This window comes from Atractosteus spatula, chromosome 12 (genome assembly GCF_055471065.1).
Source record: "Atractosteus spatula isolate fAtrSpa1 chromosome 12, fAtrSpa1.hap1, whole genome shotgun sequence".
In the NCBI taxonomy this organism is placed as follows: Eukaryota; Metazoa; Chordata; class Actinopteri; order Semionotiformes; family Lepisosteidae; genus Atractosteus; species Atractosteus spatula.
In genome coordinates this window covers 29,679,503-29,703,518 of record NC_142717.1, presented here as the reverse complement: position 1 = coordinate 29,703,518, position 24,016 = coordinate 29,679,503, and the positions used below count along the sequence as shown (strand labels likewise).

Here is a 24,016-nt window from a genome sequence, read left to right as displayed (position 1 = left end):
AAACCATTTAATGAATACAAACGAGGCTACTTGTATTAATTCTGTGTCCGGAACTTAGTGTCTGTATGCTTTGAGATTTTTGCAGCATGGTCTGTAATGCAGCTGTGAGCTTAGGAGCTAAGAAGGGAGTTGTTGAGCTTGAAGTCCAAATTGAGATTGTGCCCCAACATCTAATGTACCTGATTCTAAATACCAGACTACTCAAGTGCTGGCATTACTTGGTAGAAGTTTCTGTTTGTTGAGTTGAGGTTTGATATTCCATCCGAGGCTAAAACGTGAAAAGGGCTGACTCCTTCACATGTATGTAGGTTTGCCATCGTTATTACAAATCTATATGCCTTGTGCTTTTTGCCAGAGTGGCTTAAATTTTTTCAGCGGGGGCATTTTTAAAGAGCAAAATCACCAGACTCACACACGCCCAATTTGGAACGGCCTATTACGCGCTTCTCACGTCTAAACTCACAGCACCCATGACTACACACGTGGGAGAATGCGGAAGCGCAGGCCGACTCCTCTGACACGCCCACCGTCCAGCCACTCCCCTTTCAACACCCCCACAGGTGGCACCTGCGGGACGGGACGCGGGAGGCGTAGCCCGCACAGTCAGCACGTCCTGTCTACAAGCACCCCAGTGGCCACTGTGTCACTGAGAGATGCAGCGTTATTTTGATTGACATCTCTGTTAAGATACTTTATTTTACAAACGGGCGGATTCCAGCCCTGGCACTGGAGACTCACCTGCTAGTGTTCCTGCAATTGAGTCCATATTTACCAAATTTAATCTACCTAATTAACCTAGTAATAAGAAAAAAAATTACTCCTTAATTCCTTTTGGTTTGCCATGTTAATTATTGCGTATTAGAAGTATTTTACGAGAGGTACGGCGCGTGACAGCTCTATGTAACTTTTTGTTTACGTTCTGCGTGAAATTATTAGACGTCCTATAGAAAGAATAAAGAAGCCTAATGCATAATGAAGCCTAGGGAGCTTTCTTAATAATTAAAAAGCAGGAGCTGAATTGCATATTAAAAAATGTACATAAAATTAGAAAACATAGCAAGACACCAAAAGTTAATGAATGATTTGAGGTCAGATTACGAAGAATTAGGTATATTATAAAATGGAAGTCAGCATAATATACTCCACTTAGATCCTTGCACTTATTAGTTAACACGTAATGTCTTTAAAAATCAATGAAAAAGTTTTCCATTCAAACTGGAAAAGTGTTGATACACTGCTCTTTTAATTAGTGCTTTAGCACGCTGCTGGTAAATAATAGCGAAGGCATAAATAGCTCAGAGTGTTTTCGCGCAGTAGCTCAGAACACTCCTTAGCAGAACGGCTATTTATAGTATAATAGCGGAAGTGAGAGAGCAGCGACATGTGTGATTCGATTTCTTTGACGAAGTTTATGTATGATAATAATGACACAGTAAACATACTGTATACTTATGTCCATACATAATAATCCAGGCTAAAAGCATTACCTGACATAATTACTAAATTTGCACAGTGTGGTATACCCTTCAATTTGAAGTGGCATAGACTTCGATTGATGGTTGTAAATTCTACTAAATTCTAATGTACTGTACTAAGAAACTGTGTCCATTATTTAATATTCTTCCACACCAGAAAGTTAAGTAATCTGGTTGTTTTTTAATGAGTTAAATCAAAGAAAGTAAGAATATGGATTGGTTGTTCCACATAGCAGTAGATTGAAGTAGTTCCATACAGATCCCACATAAACAACAAACAGAATTAAAACACTTATGTTTTCTAGATTGTTACAAATCTTTCAAACAACTTTTTATTTAAACTTGTATAGTTATTGAACAAAAACACGTCTGTATTTTGAATAAAAATAATCTTTCAACAGAAATATGTCTGATGTTTTGTAAATCTTTATATTAAGTAATACGTTCCTTTTATGCCCAACTTTTTTAAAATAAAAGATTAATGGTTTTTGGATAAAAAAAGCCAAATATTCTCCACAAATATTTCAGATAATGTGGAAAGCCTTACCTTATTTTAAAAAATTATTTGCTTTAATTCAATGCTATTTTATTGGTAACTTTGCTAAATGTCAAGGCACTCCCCTTTTAAACCTATAAACCCACAAACAATGATAAAATATGCAGAAAATAGCAGATTTCTTAATGCAAAGTACTGTATGTTACAGAAACAAGGCACTGAACTAACTGTTGTACTGTATGCTGCTTCAGCCACTTTCAATTCCACTTCTATTTAATCTACAGAATAGACTGCAGGAAAGCACAGTACTGTGGGAAAGATGGGACTTGTTCAGGAACATGCACTTCAGTCACTGCATCATGTTTCCTTAGTGTTTTAGTGCTTTAGCGCCTTTTTATCAATTGAAAATTTTATTCCTGGAGAAATGTCTTTAGTTATCAGTATCTGATATACTGTATAACAGCTCAAAAATCCTTGTAGTATCTTGACAATGACCTCCTGTAATTTTCAAAGTATTGATATTTTCCAGAATCATGCCTGCAAGGAACAGCATGTTAGAGACAAGAGATGAGGATGCAGGAAGAAATACCAATGGACCTGTCTTTATGAATTGCTACCAGAGAAAAAGTACAGATCTCTCTAAAGGAACAGAAACCATTGCACTACTGTATGTACTGCATACTTTTCTATAAAACAAAAATGATTTATTGTACTTAATCATATTGCTTCATGTCCATGTTATGGCTTCAGTGTGATGCCTTGTTTAAATGTATCAGAAAATAGTTTTTCTGATATATTTAAATATAAATATAAATTTTAGGCCAGTCCAAATAAAACACAGCACCAGTGGTGCTCCCACTTTCCTTCAGATATACTGTAAAGCACAGTTTCTCATGTTCCTTTTAAAATGGATAGTTCATGCCAGCAGGTACTGTATTTCACCCTGCAACTCTCAACTAGCAACCAACTGAAGCTAAGCAGATGTGGGCCTGGCTAGTACCTGGGTGAGAGACCTCCTGGGAAAGTTGTTGCTGTAAGAGGTGTTAGTGGGACAAATAGGGAGCACTTACACTGTGGTCAAATGTACCAGTATTGTGATAGGGACACTACAGGTATACTGTAAAAAAGGTTCCATCCTTTAGATGAGACGTACATTCACTCTGTTTTCCTGCCCAGTGATAACTGATGTGTGGTGAGCATACTAGCACACTTTGGCATCATGCAGGTAGGTTCTATACTGTACACAAGTGGAGGAGGGGAGCCCCCATTACCTGTAAATCATGTGGAGTGTCCAGAAAAGAGATATGTGAATGTAACAAATAATAATAGTTTCTGAACAAACTGCAGCATGTCCAAAATTCAGCAGCCAGAATCCTGACCAGGTCTAGTGCAAGTGTTCACATTACTCCTATCCTGGAGTCCTTGCACTGGCTTTCGGTCAAATTCCGTGCAGACTTTAAAATCCTCATGCTCACCTATAAGGCTCTGTATGGCTTGGCAACTCAGTACCTGTCTGCACTATTATCGCCCTACTCCCCACCTTGCAACCTCCGCTCTTCAAATTCTGCCCTCCTTACTGTCCCCCAAGCCCGTCTACATTGTATGGGTGACAGGGCCTTCTCCTGTTATGCCCCCAAGCTCTGGAACTCTTTGCCCAAGGATATCAGAGAGTCACCTTCTCTAAACTCCTTCAAATACAGACTCAAAACCCTTTTTTTCAGAAGAGCCTTTACTTAACTGGTTCCATTCTTCACCCCTCTGCTCTTCTTAGTACCACCATCCACGGTCTCCTCTTTTGTTATTGTTGTATTGTTGTAATTGTATATTGTAATTATGTCTTATCTTGTGTATTCTTCTTATTTATTGTTGTATTCTTCTTATTTATTGTTATTGTCATCCTGTAAAGCGCTTTGAGAAGCCACCTTTAAAGGCGCTATATAAAATAAAGTTTATTATTATATTATTAATGATAATAGGTTATTCTGCTGTATGTGTTATTATCTAAAATTAAACTACTGATTTAGCATAATAAATAGGCAAACAAAAATTTCTTCTGTTTAGACCTCTTAAGTCGACCACATGCTTAGACCCTGAGCTCATTTGACCAGTTTATTCCTTATTATAGTTGTGTGCTATGCCCCCAGCTTTGTACTGTATTTCCAAATATCTATTATCCCTGATGTTTTAAAGCAAAGAGAGAACATTGGTTACATCTAACACAACACAATTCTTTTTGTAAAGAGGCTTGTGTATCAAATTTTCCCAGGGAATTCATTTCAGCATTCAGGATATTCATTCACTTTATATAACCACATACCTGTACCGTAGTACCAGATATGTTGTACTTACAGTGTGCTGTGATGTTATAAGATAGCTGTATTATTTTCTATATTACTTCAGTTTTATTGCTTGCACATGATAAAAGCTTGTAGCCCAGGTTTATAATGCCTTTAGGCTTGCAGAACATATCTTTATTATTAAATCCCATTATTGAATTAATGTACCAAGATGCTAGAACAGTAATTACTGTCCTGAGTGCCCCTCTGTCTTCTGGATTTGTTTTATAACAGCTGGGTTCTTTTATAATTAAGATTAGTGAACCTTTAAGTTACCATTTTTTAAAATACTGTATAATCAGCTCTTAAATTAAAAGACAGTTACATTATCTTGTGCCAGATGCAGGATTTTAAACTAAGCTGAAGCTGAGATCTATTTGCAGCATTTCTTGGAAATAACATATATAAATGAGATTACTTCTGTTACACCATAACAATTTAACTGCTACATTATGTCTTGCCAAAGAGGCAATGTTTGGCACCTTTCAAAACATGATGTAGTTTAATTTTGTCAGAATTGTGTACCATCACTACATCATGCTTTTGTAGAATTATTCTGAAAGTTCAGTGTTGTGTTTCTGTGGAATAAAGGAGCTTTACGCAATAATTACTGTATATCATAGGAATGAAAATGGCATTCATCTCCTTTCCCAAAATCCTTTGCTGTTACAGTATAACATTGGCATTTATGGTATTATGACATTTACATAAGAAGAAACAGTGACTTCATTGTATATACAAGTATTTACCTAACCTCCTTAGCTAATTCCATAATTAGCTTGCCTGATCTTTTTAAATCGTTCAATAGAAGCCTTTCTTTGGTGCTGTACTATGAGGAAAACACTCTGCCTACAGGTTTTGTAATTAGAATCCCCATGCCATTTTTACTATTTAAACTTTAGATATATGTTAACATTTGAGACACTTCAGACATTAGGTAGATTTAGAGAAACTAGTGAACTGACTGAAGAGTACTGAGAAGCAGTTACCACCGGGGCAACTATGAGAACAGTTATAAGCAAAACTTATCACATTAGTACCTTTGTGTGGTATACATTCCTAACTTCAATACTTCTCTCTAAGGACCCTAAAGAACTGCCCCAAGGACTTTTTGTATACGGTGGACCATGGAAATATCTGACTTTCCTAAATTTGGTGAGCATTTTCCTTTTATTCTATTAATTCTATAATGTACAGAATAACATTCTCGTGAGAGTTTAAATATGCACATTTATAATTTAAATCAGATTAGTGTAGTGCTGTGTCATTTCTTTAGTTTTCCCTTAAAAAGGTTAATTTAATAGTTTTTGTTTGAGTTTTTTGCTTGATGCTGACTAAAGAATTATCAAAAGCTAAACACAGAAACTGTCATTTGAAGCTGATTTTTGACATTTTTTGTAATTTCTTCAATAATTATGAAAAATAGGAAACAACTTGTCTTACTATTTATATTAGGCAAAAGCCTGTCTTGAACACTTACTGTGAAAGTGTACAGAAAAAATATTATGTCATGTTCTTGTATTGGTTTATTTTTCTATAAAATAAAAGACATGCTCCTAAAAAACTGAAATTACTAATAATATAACTGAAATTATTTAATACATTAATTGACAGCTGTTGATATCATTTTGCTGTCAGTAAGCCTAGCTCTTTAGCTGCTTTCATCTAAGACTACCTAATGATTATATGATGTATACAACAGACTGTTAAGAGAGTAAAACAGTAAACATGAGGAGTGTTAAACAAAACAAAAGAATTTTAGTAAACATAATCTAATTTCCTTGGAAATAAACCAAACACTACTCAGTAATATTTGGATGCTGTTACATTTCAGGCAACAAATAACAGGAGTGAACAACTCCAGTCCCCATACAATCATAAATAACCAAATTGTGCTTGTTAATTTCTTAATTAGTTTTGCTAATTGAGAAGTACATGCAAAACCTGCAGGACCTGAGAGATTGGAGCTGCCCTTCTCTATTTTATAGTATACCTATAACAAATACTAAGACTTTGTTTTTCTTAGTACATCCTTAGTTTTAAAGGATGTGCATCGTTAACTGGGATGGTTCACACATCCATTTAAAAAGAACTGAAGGGACCCCCCTTCCCATGCAATAAAAGCAATATTTCCCTTTCCCATTGGGTGAATCCCCATACTTATAACTCCAAGTAAATATCCATTTTAAAATTAACAGATGTGAATGACTAATGATGTCACTAGAGAGCTAGTGGCCAAAGAGGAAAAGTGTATTAACCCCATGGTGAACTAGTGAGGTAGGATGTCATTTTGTGCGGTCATACTGTAGACACAACTCCAGCAGCAGTAATCTTCGGGTCACTTCCAGTCTTGAACTACTGGCTGAGACTTTGCAGCCCAGAGCAAAATTGACATCATGATTATGATTATGCCTTCTTAGCAGCAACAATGTTATTTCAATTTCATTTCTTGCGATAGACACATAGGTCTATGCATAAATCATTAATATTTGATCCTTGGCACAAAATATTTGGCCAAGTGAAAGCCAATATGTAAAAATAAATAAGCTTATAGGAGAAAATTGATATGTATTATAATAAATTATTTGAGAGGTGCAGCATTATGGATTATGACTGCTATTTCTATTCTGGATTCGCAATAAAATCAGCAGACAAGAATGCCTGACAGCTGATGTCTGAAAAGACACCCCTGAGTGCCTTTGATCTAGATCAGTGCTGGATGCAGTAGTCAGATTGTATGAATAACAATTGGCAATTATAATAGAGTGGTATCAAAGGGTGAAAAGGCCAATAGACTACACTACAAAGCAGGAAATGAATGAGGAAAACCATTTCCGCTTCATTTTTTAAATCAGGTTTCATGGTGAAAATCTTACCCCCATACGGTATCTGTAACATGGCCAGCAGCACCGTGGTTAAACCAACTTATAAAAGAGAGAGTAATCCATTTCTAAATAAACAGACACAAAGTAAAAAATCTCAAACTGTGTTTCAGATCAAAGTACGGTTTGGCAGGGCCCAAGCTGCTTGTTCATGCAGTTGCATATTGAGTTACATAACTGAGGCTGTTGCCATAACAACATTCAGCTTCTCAAACCCTGTGCAAAAGGACTCACATTGACATTCTCATGTTTGGTCTTCATGACTGACTGGCTGCTTTATTTGAAGTCAGAAATAAGACTGTTCTATTTGTGTCAGAAATCATTTTGTGCATGCCGCAAGTCAGTTCTCCCTTGTATTGGTATAGCTACCATGATAAAATTTGTGGCATAAACAAAAGTTGCAGCATGACCAATTAGACTACAACATAATAAGATTAGAATGTGATTGTCTTATGAATACCTTTAACATGTCTTCTTTCTTATTTATTATCTAATACATGTGAATTTCCAGAATAATTGAGTATATATACAGTACATCATATTATATAAGCATTATGTAAGCGGAACAGCAGCAATACCAGAAATTATGTGTTCTTCAGAACGAGTGTGCATATGTGCATACCTCAAAATGGAAATACAAAGTTTTCTGCTGAAGATGGAAGAAAACACAGCATTGAAATTTCATTCTATAAAATATTAGCCCACTACTCTACATCCCTAATTATGTTTAATAGCTTATTAAAGTTACAGTTACTATTAAGATTGTAATAACAGCTCTGTTAAATAGTAGTTCAGATCTGATGAAAAGGAATATTGTTTCCATCCCTTTATTTGTGGTTGAAAATGTCATTTTTTGTTCAAGAGCATGTGTTCAAACTATTTTGGAATTTCTACCCATTTGCCATTGCAAGAGCTGACTGTATTCCAGTAACAAGGATAAATATCTAGATAAATGCCTACAGAAGCCTCCAGGCTCATGGATTGAATGGTGACCAGGAGGATGGTAAGGCAAATGCTATATATCTTAGCATTAAAATGAGTTAATTCTGAAGAATTTAGGATCATGTGGAATATTAATACTTCGTAAGTAAGAAGACAATAGCTTCAATTTAATTAATCAATTTTGAGCCCTTCATTGTAAGTAACTCCATTTTTATTAATAGAATCACATATATTCACATTCCTGTTCCGTCAGACAACAAACAAATTTGCTTTCTCAAATTCAATGATTGCACTCTTGTATTCATTTGTAAGCTTGAAGCTACAACGAGCCTGAGTTCTAAAAATGATGTAGTGGAGTATGGCAGTGAAGTATGTTTCCAAATAAACGTATCATCATAATTTATTCAGTTATATTATTGCATTATTCAGTTTTTTAGAAATCTTTACTATGTTACAATGTTCATATTGACTCTTAATGTTGTTGATTTGTTCTTGAAATTTTCATAACATGTAAATGGTCACAGTGATTCATAGCTACTGTTGCCACCTGGATATATTCAAAGCATTTTATGATCCTTTGTGATCTACACATACTCATTGTGTTATGCAGTCAAGCATGAATAAAGAATATTTCTTGTCTGTCTGCACAATGTTAAGTAATAAAGTTAGCATATCAGGACCTGCCAGACTTAGGCAGATCAAAACTGAAAGAGTCCACTACAGACAAGTGTGTTCATGAACATGCTACCTCCTGTGTCTGCCACCTAGCAAGTTTCTTTTCTCATTTCTCATTTCCCGACGCATGAGCAAATAAGATCTGCAAATCTTGAATAATACAGTTAAAATAGTTTGTAATGCAAAATAAAAATGACAAATGAGGAGGAAAAACATAAGGAGCATATGTCAAATTCAGTTCCTGTAGATATATATTTTTATACAGTATGATAGGGGTGGGTTGATTGCAGTGTTCCAGGGTCGTGTGATGCTTGTAGCTCTCCCTGCTGCTGCCAGGATTCGATTCTGGGTCACTTGCAGGTTCCATGATGCTAAAACACTGTGTTGTCTTCTTTGGCAGCATTTCATACTGTCTAAATTTTGGGAAGGTGGGGGGGAGGGGGGGGGTGACATCACTTCTGTAACTCACCCTGTGCACTGAGCCCTGTTACAGTAGATGCTCACAGCTCATGGAGTTACTTGCTCTTTCCTTTTCAACTCTTGATTGAGCCATGGTCTACCATAGCTCAGTCACAATGTTTTTTTTAAGCCAGTTATCTGAATTTAGTGTGGTGTTTGTCCTACTGCCAAGCAAGAGGCTAGGACCAATTATGAAAAAATGATTGCATTTCAGGTTTTACAGATGGTGTTCTTTGGCTTGGCAGCCCTGAGTGATTTTCAGCTTCCATATATGAAAGGCAAAGCAAAAAAACTTCACCTTTGGAAAGACCTCCTATTCTCTGTGCTGGCATTCCCTGTGGGCTCAGTAAGTATACTGACTTTCCTCTTACTCTTTTTAAAGAATTTTGTATATTTAACAACTGAAACTGAGTATTGCCAAAACAACTACCTATGAATTTGTTTTTTTTGAGAGGCCCCTTACGTCACCCCGTGCACACACTACTAAAACAATAATCCCCTTTTTAGTGGTAAGCTTACTTAAAACAGGACCATGGAGTAGGGGTCTACAGCTGTGCTTTCTGTTGAAGCACACCCTGGAGAGGTGTAATCATATAGACTAGCTTTACAGGTGATTTTGACTTTGAAGAATGCTCTTTTGGTTGGATTCAAAATTCCTTGGCTTTGGTGGTTTTGTGGATATTGCTTCATCTGCAGGTATTCTTGAGAGCCAGTTGTCATAATGAAGCATATAAAAAAGCAATCATTCCAGCAGTTGTCATCATCTTCTTTTATTACTTTGATGATGTTAGCATCTTCATTATCCTTCATTATCATTTACAGACAATGAAATTAATCATGTGCAAGTGCTGGAACTGTAGACATTGCCAGAATGTTCTGAACATATTTTTTGGTGAAACAAGGTGTTAGCAATGATGAATCCATGCTCTGAGTAATTAAAGAAAAATGTCATGGAAATTTACATTTCTAACTCCTTCCTCGCTAATGGTTCCATTCCAGAGCTATTTTCCAACTTTAAAATTGAAGTCTCCAAGAATAAATCTGTAGTCCTTCTAGTATCCAAAAATATTCTGGAAGAATTTCATAGATAGTTTCCTTGGTTTTGCCTTCTGAATCTAGAGTAGTGACAAACAAAGGAATTTATTCATTGCAGCTGGAAAATCAAGAAGGTTGTTGATTATATCTTTCTTGATGGTAAATCCAACTCCATAAATCCAATGTTGTTCCTTTGATTTTTCCCTTTCAGAAGTGAAAACAGTATAGCATTTTCCATGTTCCTGGAATATCTCACATGTACAATAATAAAACCAAGATGTTGGTCTTTTGTCTCTCTTTTTTATGAAGAGGTGCTATATTAACTGTATTCAAGTTAATTGCTCTGTTTTGATTGATTGCTGGAAGAGCTTCTTTAATGGCCTCTGAATAACATATCTTGTTTTCTTAAGTAGAATTGGTTGACGACCATTATACTTTGAAGATCTGTTTGTCTTATATTACTATATCTTCAACCAGACTAAAAGCTTTATCCAGCTATTGGTACAGTATCTGAGAGTTGCTTGGGATGCTATCTACCATTTTTTCACTGCTGTCCAACTGATTTTGTGTTTCACACTTGTGGAAGAGACCTCAATCATTTTGGTAAAATAAAATGTATTTTGTGGTTTGGAACAAACAGGTCATCTTAGTTGTCCTCAAATGAACTGAACATCTTCAACTTAAATTATAATAACAGGATTTTGAAACGTGTCTGTACAAGATGGAGCCAAGATATTCTGGAAAGAAATGTCCTTTCTGTTTATTGTTGTCCACTCAGCAGCTGCATTGCAGAAACATTACAGTAGCTATGCACTGTTTCCACTGTGCTTCAGCTGTTTTGGTGCATTCATCAAAGACAAACACATAAGCATTTTACTTCAACAGTTCCCTGCAGACTGTGGGCTTAATAGTTTTGGAAATGCTTGGCTCTGTGGAAATGAAAAAAAACTACCTAAATATTTATGTCTGGACTCCTTCCACAACACATCCATTTTTTTCCAAATGTCTTGCGCAGTTCACCGGCAACATACTCAAGAAGGAAGAAGGGTATTGGCAAGTAATAAAAAGGAAAAAAAAATTGCTCAGGAAGAAATGTTTTTGTCCCAAGAGTGAAAGTAAAAGTGTGACAAAAACCCTGCTAGTTTTGGAAATCTGTAAAAACAAAGTGTATGGAAGGTTGATTCTGTACACAAGGTTTGATAAATGAAATAACCTCGTACAGCAGCAACACAACAAAAATTGTTTTGTGCTACACTCACTACATCACTTTTTCCGTATAGCAGAGAATGTTCTATTACTGATACAGGATTGATTTGTCCCTGTAAACTTTAACCCTTATATTGTTTTGTAACTGCATAAAATAATAAAAATAAAGGGAAGCAAAAATAATTGTATTTGCTGATTGATGTTTACTCTTGGTTACACGTGTGTGAGAGAACAGTGTACAGCCTTTGTGGATATACTGGCTCTACTGTGGAAGATTCAGAGCCTTAGTATTGTGGCATCGTACTGAAATATGCTCAATTTCTCAGGGTCTATCTCTTTGTTGCAAGTTCTCTTATTCTATTTAATAAAGGATCCCTTGCAGGATCAGCCAAGGCAAAGGGCTGACTTTCTTGCTCCTGACCTTATAAAGGTAATTTGCTCTTGTAAATTTGGTTTATTGTGTCTTGCACTAAAGTACACAAGCTCTACCCACACTTACAGTACATCACTCTGCATGGATTCAAAAAACATATAGAGAGTCCTGCCTCCCGTTCTTTTTCAGATGTAATTAACCTACGAGACTGCTAATTTCCCTCTAGAGTTCCAGACAGCCCTGCAACACTCTTTGCACACTCTGCCTGCGACCTCTAGTGCCTGACTCATTGTAACTGCTTCTGTACCTCAATAGCTTTTACCCTTCCTTGCTGGGGCAATCTGCCACAGCACTCACTGATAATGCATGTACCTGTAATTGGTTGATGCTAGCTATGCGATTTGTATATACAGTAAAAAATGATACATTTCCTAGGCTTTTGTAACAGGGGGACCAAGCTCAAGTATAAAATGACATTGCAGTGTTTGTTGCTTTCAAAGACTTGCTTTGCAGTCACCTACAACCATTTGAGTAGTTATGTGTTTTTTAATAAGGGTTTAAAGCAGGGGATTCCAGTTCTGGTCCTATAGGGTCAGTGTGTATGGAGCAGGAAAGTCCAGTCCTGGAGGATCAGTGTGTCTGGAGCAGGAGAGTCCAGTCCTGGAGGATCAGTGTGTCTAGCGCAGGAGAGTCTAGTCCTGGTCCTGGAGGATCAGTATGTCTAGAGCAGGGGAGTCAGTCCTGGTCCTGGAGGATCAGTTTGTCTGCAGGCTTTCATTCCGTCTCAGCCCTTATCGAAGTTAATCAGCTGGTTAGTGGCTTAACTGGACACATTCAACTGTCTCACCCAGTTCTTCAGCTGCTGCTGCTTTAAAAGACCATGAAAATATGAAGAAAGACCAGCTCTCAGGAGCTCAGCTTGGACATGCCTTCTTGTTAATGTTTAACAGTCATCAAAGGACTATCATTTTACAGATGTAAACAGGCAAAAATGACTTAGGAACCATATACAGGCTGTTATTAACATTTGCATTTTATGTCCTTTTCAGTTTGTGGTCATGGTTTTTTGGGGAATGTTTATGTATGATCGGCAACTGGTGTACCCCGATAACCTCGACGGTTTTTTTCCTCCCTGGATTAACCATGCTATGGTAAGTCAACCTAATTTTTATTTTTTATATTCACACAATAACAGCATTTTAAAAAGCGCGGCCAAAATATAATTTTCTCTCCTGCTGGTTTTTAATCATTCAATGACCTAAACTTTAATTTTCCTTTTAGTGTTGTCTGTCTGTTTTGCCCTCTACGTTAAATTGAAATAAAATGATTATTAAAAATGTCTGCAGATGAAAAATTAGGAGAAGGTGCAGCACTCAATTTCAGTCAGATCAGTCATCTATTCTGTGAAGATTAAAAATAAATGGTAAGGTTGTTCATCATAGATCAATCTTTCTGAATTAGACATGCAAGCCACATTAATCATCATATATTACTAAATGCATTAATTTGTCTGAATCTATTGTGTGTACTGAGAAACAAGATATGCATTTCAATTTGAAAAATGCCATAACATTTTATAACTCCAGGAGAAAGAAATAAAAAATTCAATATTGGAATAATATTGTCTAAATGCCGATCAGTGTATAAAACTGATTTTTTTATTGTGTCTTGAACTGTTAGACAGCACACATAGGACATGATTTATGATCGAGATCACACAACAGCCTAACTCTAATTTCTAGAACAGGTCCAGCTTAAATACTGTAGTTCTCCTAATCTTGAGTTTCTGAGGTAGTGTTTGTGCAATACTTTATGCACAGGTACAGTATGTGCTGTATGAACCACTATACTTACAAGTGTACTATCACAACCTAAGCAACTTAAAAACACAAATTAAGCTGTACGAACGGAGCTGACGAGTAAACAGATAATTAATTTATACACCATCCTCTAATAGTTAGGGACAATTGAGGACACTTCTTAATTAATGTGCTCAGAGGTTCATCTGAACAACAGCAGACAACAGGTACAGTAAATATTTAATTACACAACGCTTAAACACTGTGGAATATCTTATACTACATAGTGTAGTATATACACTCTGTATATGTTTTGGTTAACAAGCAGATTTTAGCAGTGAGAGAAATCAATGCCCAAAACACAGTAATTTTTCATCTGCTATTTTATAGTGAAGTAATTCAAAATTAGCAGTAGTGAATGTATGTTTAATGTATGGCTGGCATGAGGTATGTGAGGTATTCTCTGTTCACTGTCCCAGATAGCATTTCTAATAAAAACTGCTGGAATCAGTGAATCATGCAGTACACTGGGATTTCTAATATTTTAGCTTGTGAGTGAAATATAGATTAAAGAAATGTCCAACGTCACTGATGATGGATTTGTTTGTTCTATCAATAATTATTAAGTTCTATCAATAATTACTTTCTAAAGCATCTTACATTTTGCACACACAACTTTCTAGTTATAAGCCCAGAACCCCAACCACTCTTGCATACTGCTCACCTGGTCTAAGTTCATGTGCTCATGGTGTGTTTATTTTCTTTACATCACTTTTCATATTCTTAGAATATCTAGACTCAGGACAAAGAAAATTAAATTCACTAACTGAGCTCTGAATCCATGAACATTGCAACTGAAAGTAAAATACATTTTAGTGACAGTAATGGCCAACAAAGCTGACAAAGACATCCTTGTCAGGACAAGACCTTCAGGAACCCACAGGAACAAGTGGCACCACCTGCTGGGTGGTGGCTTAATATCAGCTGTTGTTTGCAGTCCTCTACCAACTGTCCCACTTCTCTCAAAAACATTTTGAGAAAATGGATCAGGAACTAGCTCTGAACATAAGGCAGATGTGTGTAATATGAAACAAATTATCATCTAAATACAGAAATGAGTGGTAAAGGCAAATGTGAGTTTTGAAATGATTCTGATTTTTTCCCCACAGTGCAGATCCATTTCATAATAATTTATATGCCTATTGCAAAGGTTTTAATATAGACATATACACAGTCCATGCATGGACTATATTCTCTTATCAAAAAAGGATTTCTCCCATTTTATCAATACAGACCAAGGATATTCATAGCATCCTAAAAGACTATTGTGATATTTTCATTTGCAGAAATGTCTCCTGATAAAGGGTTTAGTGCAAGATCTTATTTAAGAATAGTAAAACTGTATTTCTTACTCACCTATTTGCCACATATGAGAAATATTGTTTAAGTAGTCACTTTACAAAAAATGGATTACACTGAACAATAAGGTTCAATACCTTCTGGAGTGTTCAAGGCAAAATAACAAAAATCATATTGCATATCAGTAAGATAATATCTATGATATACAAGATCTAGCTGTACAACTAGTAAATAAAGTCAAGTACAGCTATGTTTATACTCTGGAGTTTTTACAGATTTCGAGGTTATATACAGTACAGCTAACAGACTTAGAAAACTTTGAAGTTACCAAAAGGTTAAATTAGAGATTAAGGAAATAGCTCTTTACCAAAAGGTTAAATTAGAGGGTTTCTAGTCTGCAATGAGGCATGCTCTCTTTTAAAAAACATGTTTCATTTCCTGACTGCTGATTATCTTATCACTTTGCACTCTTACTGCAGTACTGTCCTGTGTGTTTGAACAGATATCAACTGTATTGAAATGTAATTTTCTCTACAACTTAGCATTTGAAAATTGGCGTCACTTTTTAGCCACAATTTACCACATACAATAATTGCTATGGAGAAAGTTTCAGGAACTGTTATGAAATTACTGTAAGAATTAAAAGACGTTCAGGGGCAGTGTCATGGCACAGATGTAAGCACTGCTGCCTCGCAGTGCTGTGGTCCTTTGTTAAAGTCCCAGGATGCTATCTATGGAGTTTGTATGTTCTCGCTGTGTTTGCCTGGGTTTCTTTCGGGTGCTCCAGTTTCCACTCTCAGTCCAAAGCCGGACTGTTGGGTTAATTGGCTTCTGGGAAAATTGGCCTTGGTGTGAGTGTATGTATTTGTGCTTTGTGCCCATTGCTTGCTGGGATACGTTCCTGCTCCCTCACGACCCTGTATTGGATAAAGCGGTTAGAAAATTGATAGATAAAACATTACATAATCCTACCTCATTCTGCTTTCAAATCCTGTACCAAAATACAAGGATTCTAATACATATTTCTGCTAACAGTAAAAAAAATGGACACATACATAGAATAAAACCATCTGTATTTACAGCAGAAATAAAAGATTGCATTTGATTTGGACTGCAGTAAGCATCTGTCTGACACCCACATTTCGCAATTTGTTTCAGTAATATTTGCAGGTTCCTAGAATTTAACATCAGCCTCCTTCCGCTCACGGGGTTTGTGATTTTTCATGTCAGATCTTTTGTAATCAGACTGTAGCCGGGCTGCAAAAAATCTGTTTGTGGGCTCTGTCAGTCACACCACAGGAGGGTCCTGCTTTAATATCAGAAAATCTCGATGCCATGATCCTGTTACATCTCCTATGTTTCTAGATTTACCATTTAGATTTCTTCTATGCCTTTCTGCAGCAGTGCTTTGCATTTTTTGTGTCATATTCTTCAAAATGTGCATTTCACTAGGAATAACAACAACCAAGAATAAAGTGTCCTGAAAGGATTATGGAGCGTTTAGTGAAAATTTGGCTTAACCCACTTGGTTGAGGGCTAAACTCCAGGCTGTAGGATGAGGAGGCTTGAACTACCATGTAGATTGAGGAGTGACTAAGGGGCAGCTGCAAAGGTGGAGATGGGGTGAAGGTGGGTTGCAAAAGATGTATGCAAGGAAGTGAAGGGGATCATGTAAGTCTTTATAGTGTTTTAGGAGAGGAAATCACATCAGGAGCGATTGCTAATTACTACCAGCCAAGTCTGATTGAACATGGTTGTTGTTATCCCTCCTGAACGTTCGTTACAAACTCTATCTTGGAGAGGATACTCCATGAACTGCCTATCAAGGGGAGTGGTGTGGAGTACTGGTTAGGGCTGTAAATGCTTACCTGGAAGGTTACAAGTTTCAGTCACGTGTGGGACACTGATGTTATACCCTTGAACAAGGTACTGTATAGTTTCGTAAAACACTTTAAATGAAAGTTTATTCTAATTAATTGCTGTGCAACATGTTTTTTGCTGGGAGATTTTTTTGGGATTGTATAATATGTTTTGTGGGACCAGCGGGGGGCACCCACCCTGCGGTCTGTGTGGGTCTAATGCCCCAGTATAGTGGCAGGGACACTATACTGTAGGGAACACTGTCTTTTGGATGAGATGTTAAACCGAGGTCCTGACTCTCAGTGGTCATTAAAGATCCCTGGGCGTTTCATGATAAAAGAAGGGAGTTATCTCGGTGTCCGGGCCAAATTTCCCCCCTCAGCCTTTGTGACCGTTGCGGTTCCACACGGGCTCGTGCCCTCCGCTGCTCCACCCTGCCCGTTTCGTCCCGCAACACCTGGGGCACGAACCCGGGTCTCCGGCGTAACGCAACAGGGAACCAGCCGCATGAGCTAAAGGAGACCTCCCCCAGCCCAGGCGGCTGAGGTCCCTGCTATGCGCAGGGAGGGCAACTATGTCACCGTATCCAAACTAGCTCCGCTACACCTTTACCGTGGCCTCCAAATTGTCCCCGTGTATGATTGGCTTGCACTTGCCCTTCGATTAACTGGAGCACTGTCCAGGGTGTACCCTGCCTTGAGCTCATTGCTTGCTGGGTAGGCTCCAGCTTCCCGCGACACTGTATGGTATAAAGCGGTTTGGCAAATGACATGACATGATATAATATGTTTTGTTTTTATGGAAGCAAATTTGATGATGACACCACTATGCTGACATCTTGTTTTCTTGTGTTCTCCATGCCATTATGGACCCATCACATGATATTTATTTGTTGTTCAGGGTAAATATCTTAAAATTGTTTATTTATTTAGTTTTATTCTCTACATACAGTAATAGTCAAATCCTGATTTCATAGTTTTGGCATGTCTACAGAGTTCTATTCCACTTCAACCCTTAATGTCCTAAATTGGCTCTTCATTGGCTCAATTGGTTCTTCAGGCTCTGCAGGTGCTGCTGCTTTAAAGAGACTTAGAAAACCTAAATGCATATTGACCTCTAGGACTGAAACTGGAGCGCACTGCACAAAATCAAATACAGTACATCCTTTAACAGCCATCAGATATAAAGGACATTCAGAAATACATCTGAGTGAGCCAAGTATAGTGAATTGAGAACTTAATCTAGGACAAATACAAGAGAACAGTAAGGCTGTCCCGAAACAGAGTCTTTTCTTTAAGTGCTGCTTAATGAAAATTTGTCTCCTGTAAAGTCATTGGGACCCATGGTTTTCTCTATGTGTTTTTTTAGCACACAGCTGTTCTGCCTCTGTTAGCAGTTGAAATTGTTCTCCATCCTCATGCTTATCCGAAGAAACAGAATGGACTAGCTACTCTTGGAATTATTGGGGTGGGCTACTTGACCTGGTAAGAAATAAGGAGATGTTCAGTAAATGTTATGAACACTGTATCGCTTTTCAGTGGGGTCATTAGTAAATACGTTGCTGAACACCCCATCTTCAAAGAAATCGCCTCTTCTGTTAAGCAGCAACCAAAACTTTGCTGATGTGAGCTTTGTTTCTTCTTGGAAACACTAGTGGTACAACCATTACATTCGGCAGATGGTCAGACAGATGTCATGACCTTGAGTGATCAAGAGCCAGTGAGTAGACCTCTGTCCTCCAGGACGTGGTCTGTCACTCACAGAGCCAGTAATCGAGTTTCTCTGGGCTAGTCAGCTGGCTAACAGTTAAGGTGTTTTGTTTCATGCTCTTGTCAGCTTCTCTCACATACAAACAAACATCAATAGCTACCAGGTGAAGGTAAAATGTAAATAACTATATTTATACCCTATGAGGTGTAATGGAAAACATTAAACTGCTGCAATTTCTGTGTGAATGCTGTAATGCTGTGAATGCGTTTATGTATTTTGAGCTCAGTTTCTATAGTGTTTGCACTCTTTTTGAAGTTTTAAGATTTTTTGAGTAAATGTTAATATATTTCATGCACATATTAATAAAATACAGTTTAATAATCAAGAATGGTGGCACTGTGGCTATGGATGTTCTCCTTGTGTTCGTATGGGTTTCTTCCAGATGCTTCAGTTTCCTCCCACAGTCCAAAAACATACTGGTGGGTTGATTAACTTCTTGTAAAAATAGCCCTGGTGTGAGTGTCTGTCTATTTAGAAGTATGTCTGTGTGTCTGCACTGTGACGGACTAGCACCCCATCTGGGGTGTACCCCACTTTATGCCTGTTCCTCGTCAGAATAGGCTCTGTCTCCCCCACAACCCTGAATTGGAAGAAAAAGTAAGGGAAAGAATGGATGGAATAATCAAGAACAGTAATATTGCAGTTTAGGTTTACAAAATTCTCCAAAGAATAATTGCAATGACAATCAATAACAAGAAGTTGTGAACCTGTTTCTGCTCTTTCCAGCCATTGTCATGGTAAGACAGCTTCCCTCCTGACTTCCTTCACAGGGTCATTTGGATATACCTCACTGTTGGGGTTTGGGTGTACCCAGTCCTTGGTAAGTTCACCCCGGCTGGCCTTGCCTACTTCTTCCTTTTCAACATGAGCGTTGTGGAAGCTCTGTATCTATTTGGAGAAACACTAAACTGCTACATCTGGGGTAAGTTCCAGTTGTAATTGTGTTCCACATATAGTAGATATAAGTAGTTTAATCTCATAAAGGGAAGGTTAATTTTTGTTTTTTCTTGTGCACTAAATTGTAATAATGAAATCATATTTTATGTGGTATTAGGAGGTGACCAATAATTTGGCAAACTGTTATTGGTATAGCAATGGATTTCCTTGAACACCAAACTCACAAAAACATTTTAAGGTCTACATCCTGCCAATATGATGGCTCTGTGTTCTGTGTTTCAAATCTTATTGTTTATAGCCTGACCTTAAATTACTCACAGGCCTTGTCATTTAAAATGACCTCTGTATATGCTTTGCAATCACAATTCTGGCTTTGAATTCTCCTTCTGTGTGGCATTTCAGAAGACAGGAGGCACACCTCCAGCATACCTGTTTTGTCATATCTTTCATCTGAAAGACTATTTTATGTACGGAATAATGACAGTGACTCAAACTTCCTTGATAACTCAAGGGCTTTTAGCATATCTAAAGTAGGCGTTTGTACTCACTAGCTATGAATGAAAATGAATGGAAAATAAGGTGTTGTTCACTCCTCACCCTGTCACAGAGAGTAAGCCCAGCAGCCCCATGAGAAACCTCATTTCCGCTGCTTGTACCCATCATCTCATTCTTTCAGTCACTTCTGAAAGCTCGTGACCAATTATGAAGGGACATACAGTAGATCGACAGGAAAACTGAGAGCTTCGTCTGAGAGCTCTGCTACCGCTTCACCACCATGTTTCAATACACTGTCAGCATGCACCAATCCACTGGTCAGTCTCGTGAAATACTCTACCCCCAATTATGAGCAAAACCCCAGGGGTACTTCAAGTCCACCACATGGGGCAGCAGTGCCCCCCTCACCTGGACAGGACAAGCCACTCTTTTCCAAAAGAGATCCACGACCTCAGATTTGGAGGTGCTGACCCTCAACCAGACTGCGTCACACTCAGATGAGGCAAAGTAGACAACATTTAATAAAGAGGACCATAATTAATAAAGATTATATATTCTTTAAGTGCATAATTTTGCTTGTTTGCATCAAAGGGGATGGCCTTTCCCTTTTAACTGTACCTAGCAATAGCCATCACCAGAAAAAAGAAGGATTTAAGTATCAAAGTATCAAATACTATTTCAAGATGAGTTTGTTTATTAAAACATCCCATTTGTATAATACTGTATATAATCATATAATATTCTCATACAACCAACAGACGGTTACTTGATTAGTTTGATTACTTCATTTTGCTGTTCAATATTTCATGAATAAATGGCCCAAATATTTGATGACAAACTTATTGCAATCTTTTAAAAATGTGAAAATTGGACCATATGCAGATCAGTTTTTTATTACTGGAGTTTGTGTTTGCCTTCACTTAAGAAAACAACTTTCATTTAAATTACACTGCAATATAGTTTACAATATAGTAAAAGAAACTCAGTTTGTGTTGTGGCTTATATTTTGCAATTCCAATAGTATATCAATAGCTTTGTTTCCTCCTACGTTAAAATCCCGATACATAAAAAAACATCTGTTGTAAGGCAGTCCTACTAGTGATTCAGACCAGTTTGAGAAGTTTGATACTGTTAGCATGTTTTACTCTGTTTCTCCTCAGATGCTTGTCATTTACCATTTTTATCCAGGATACAAATGTGTTATCAAAGAGATATTGTAATATTAGATAAAAATCATGAAGATGGAGGATGCCGAGGGCATTGCAAGACAGAGGAAAATTCCTTGAGAATCTAGTTTTTCTTGAGAGCATTTATTTTTTTGGGTCAGGTACATGTTCAACACTTAAGAAATCAAGACTCAGAAGCTGCTCTCTTCCAAGTATGGGTCCCTGTTTAGCTGAACACACTAAATAAATGCACCAAACTATTGCTGAGCATTCTGCCATCACTAAGAAGAAATGGAATCCAGAACCTCTGATCCACATATCTAAACTGAGACTCCATTAAGGAGCCAGGTCATACTGATAAGTAACATCTAACAGATTTGTATAGCACAAATTATTGACAGTCCAGCTTTTAAGTGTTCAGGAGTGTAAACTTCCATGATTGGCACCAATCTGTGCATTTATCGGATAAGCTACTGTTATTTTTTTTTCTTCCTTAGCTTCTGACCTTCTGACTAAAAGAAATCTAAATATTGTCATCCGTATTCCACACAAAAGAAGGCCATATTGTAACTGTCAATCAGCTTTTCAGCCATTGCAGCCTTTATTCAGTTCAATCTCTGCTTCATTAAGTTATGAAAAATCAAAGATAAGATCTAATGGATGAGATTTCTATGAAAAACAGACAATGTATGCATTCAACCCTCCACTAGGAAATGCTCATACAATGGTCAAAAAGTAAAAGCAAATTGATTAACAACTGGTTCTTCCAAACTGCAGGTTGAAAGTAAAGTGCAAAGAATGCATCCATCACATGATCATTTAAACGAGTTAGACTTATGAAAATTTACAGCAGATGTCAATTACTAGCTGAATAATGCACTATACCACCCTTAGACAGTGATGGCAGTCATTACTGTGCCAGGCCTAGAATTACAAAGCCCAGTATTGCTGCAACTGGTGTTGACCAGAAATAACAGAAAGACCCCAAAAAATGTCAACTCGATGAGGTTAAATATCTTAAAATCACTCATTAGAAGATTTTAAGAAATCTTTTTTTTAGAAAGAGGAAAGAAAAATTCAAAGAAAACTTACTGGTTATAAGGCAACAGTGGTCTGTAAGTCTTATCCTCTCCTTTACACGATTTACAAGAAAACCTAACAGAACTAACTCAGTGTTGTTATGGCAACTTGCCATACTTTATGGAAAATGACTATAGGAAAGTTTAAAAAGAATGTTAAAGTTATGTTGTGTGGACATACTGTATGTTCCTAGCAAATTAAAGAAAGCTGCATTTGCTCTCACCTCCTTATTGCGATTATTGGGATTGAACAAATAAGTTTTCCACAAGAGAATATAACAAACGTTATGCCTGATGGGTGTGATCTTCTAATTCTTCATACCAGATACAAAAGCAAGTTGGTACAAACCACAGCTCGCAAGCTTTTTTATTCACGTTTCAAGTCAGGGTCAAGACCTATGGTATCCTCTATTTGGTAACATTATCTGCTGCAGAATTTGCCATCTAACTCAACTGTCATAATTTCACCTGCAAGAGTGGTGTTTGAAGTATCACAAGCAAAAACCTTCAGAGCTAAGAAAACTAGTTCAGTAACAACTGAACAAAAGGCAAAAGAAAGATGCTGGTGTCATCCATGTGATGTAATTTAACACAGTGTGGACTTTCTCAATAATAGTGTTCTCTCATGCTTAGTCTTATGCTCAGGACCTATATTACTGAATGACAAATGGCTCTTTAAAAATGCAGTTAATTCTTCTGGTAGATGATTCTAAAAAATTAAGGATCCATTACTTGTTCAAGGCTAGGCACTCACTGATTGCTGTGGGTTTAATTTGAAGCCAAACAGGTTGATAGTACTTCTTTCTTTGTTCCAGTAATGAGGGCTCCTTTATGAAATTTGATTTATGCTCCAAATATGCAACTAAAAAGAATTCCTGGCAATTATCACATAACTTCTTAGCAGTAATTCACAATGACAGATTCACACGTGAAAGGTCCTCTCCACATTTTATTTCAGATGAGAGAGGTCTCACATTCTCTATACACTAGTTGTGAGATGGAACTGACTCAAGGTAATTTGCTTTGTATTTCAAACATCCATTAAAAAAGTAGGTGGGTCTACTCTCTTAAACAGCACACTTTTAAAGCCAAGGAATTGGTCTCCAAAGCCATCTTGCTCGTTAATGGTGTCGTTTCATGAAAAGAACCTCATTTGCACAAGGCAAATTACAAAAGAATTGCAGATACAATAAATAATAATGAACAATTGAACTCTCATGTTCTCTGTATTAATGTTTTTAATCTTTTGTTGTTGTTGTAAACATTTCTAAGGAGACACTTGCAATGTTGGTCAGCAAGGAAAAGCTCTCAGTGGCTGTGTAAGATGATTACTACAGACTGGAGGCTGTGCTTCCTCATAGCTATGGCCATTGCTAGCGGGTTTTGTTTTTGTATTTTACCAACAGAGTAAATTTAATTAATAAACACTAAGCTGTATTTTTGGACATTTTGTTTTGTGGACAGGCCAACCCCATTACAAGGTGAAAAGGACATGAATGCTTCCTCCACACTTTCTGAGAGAGCCCCGTGAAGTCACTGGTACAGACTGAGAGGCCTGTGTACTGCCAAGGGAGCCATGATCATTCCAAAAGACCTGGTGCATTGTACCACAAACACTTTATGTGTCCTTCATCAGTTCTCATTGGTTCTACTAAATGCAAAGATCAAGCTGCAACACTGGAACATTGCTTATAAAGCGGGTTATTTACAGT

At 37.2% G+C, this 24,016-nt stretch overlaps 1 protein-coding gene across 1 annotated transcript; it reads left to right on the top strand.

Moving 5' to 3' along the window:
• The first annotated feature begins 5,244 nt into the window (after positions 1–5,244).
• On the top strand, positions 5,245–23,800 carry LOC148822866 (androgen-dependent TFPI-regulating protein). Its single transcript, XM_088929782.1, has 6 exons — positions 5,245–5,462; positions 9,480–9,611; positions 12,929–13,030; positions 18,266–18,381; positions 19,438–19,589; positions 23,769–23,800. Exons 1-6 carry the CDS (start codon positions 5,310–5,312, stop codon positions 23,798–23,800), a joined length of 687 nt encoding a protein of 228 aa, XP_088785908.1. The 5' UTR covers positions 5,245–5,309.
• Positions 23,801–24,016: the final 216 nt, after the last annotated feature.

What these genes read in the sequence shown, in the direction of transcription:
- LOC148822866 (XM_088929782.1), top strand. Translation starts at nt 5,310, where the DNA reads ATGAGAACAGTTATAAGCAAAACTTATCACATTAGTACCTTTGTGTGG. An exon ending in TGGCATTCCCTGTGGGCTCA is followed by an intron (nt 9,612 to 12,928) that starts GTAAGTATACTG and finishes TGTCCTTTTCAG; the next exon opens with TTTGTGGTCATGGTTTTTTG. An exon ending in CCTGGATTAACCATGCTATG is followed by an intron (nt 13,031 to 18,265) that starts GTAAGTCAACCT and finishes GTGTTTTTTTAG; the next exon opens with CACACAGCTGTTCTGCCTCT.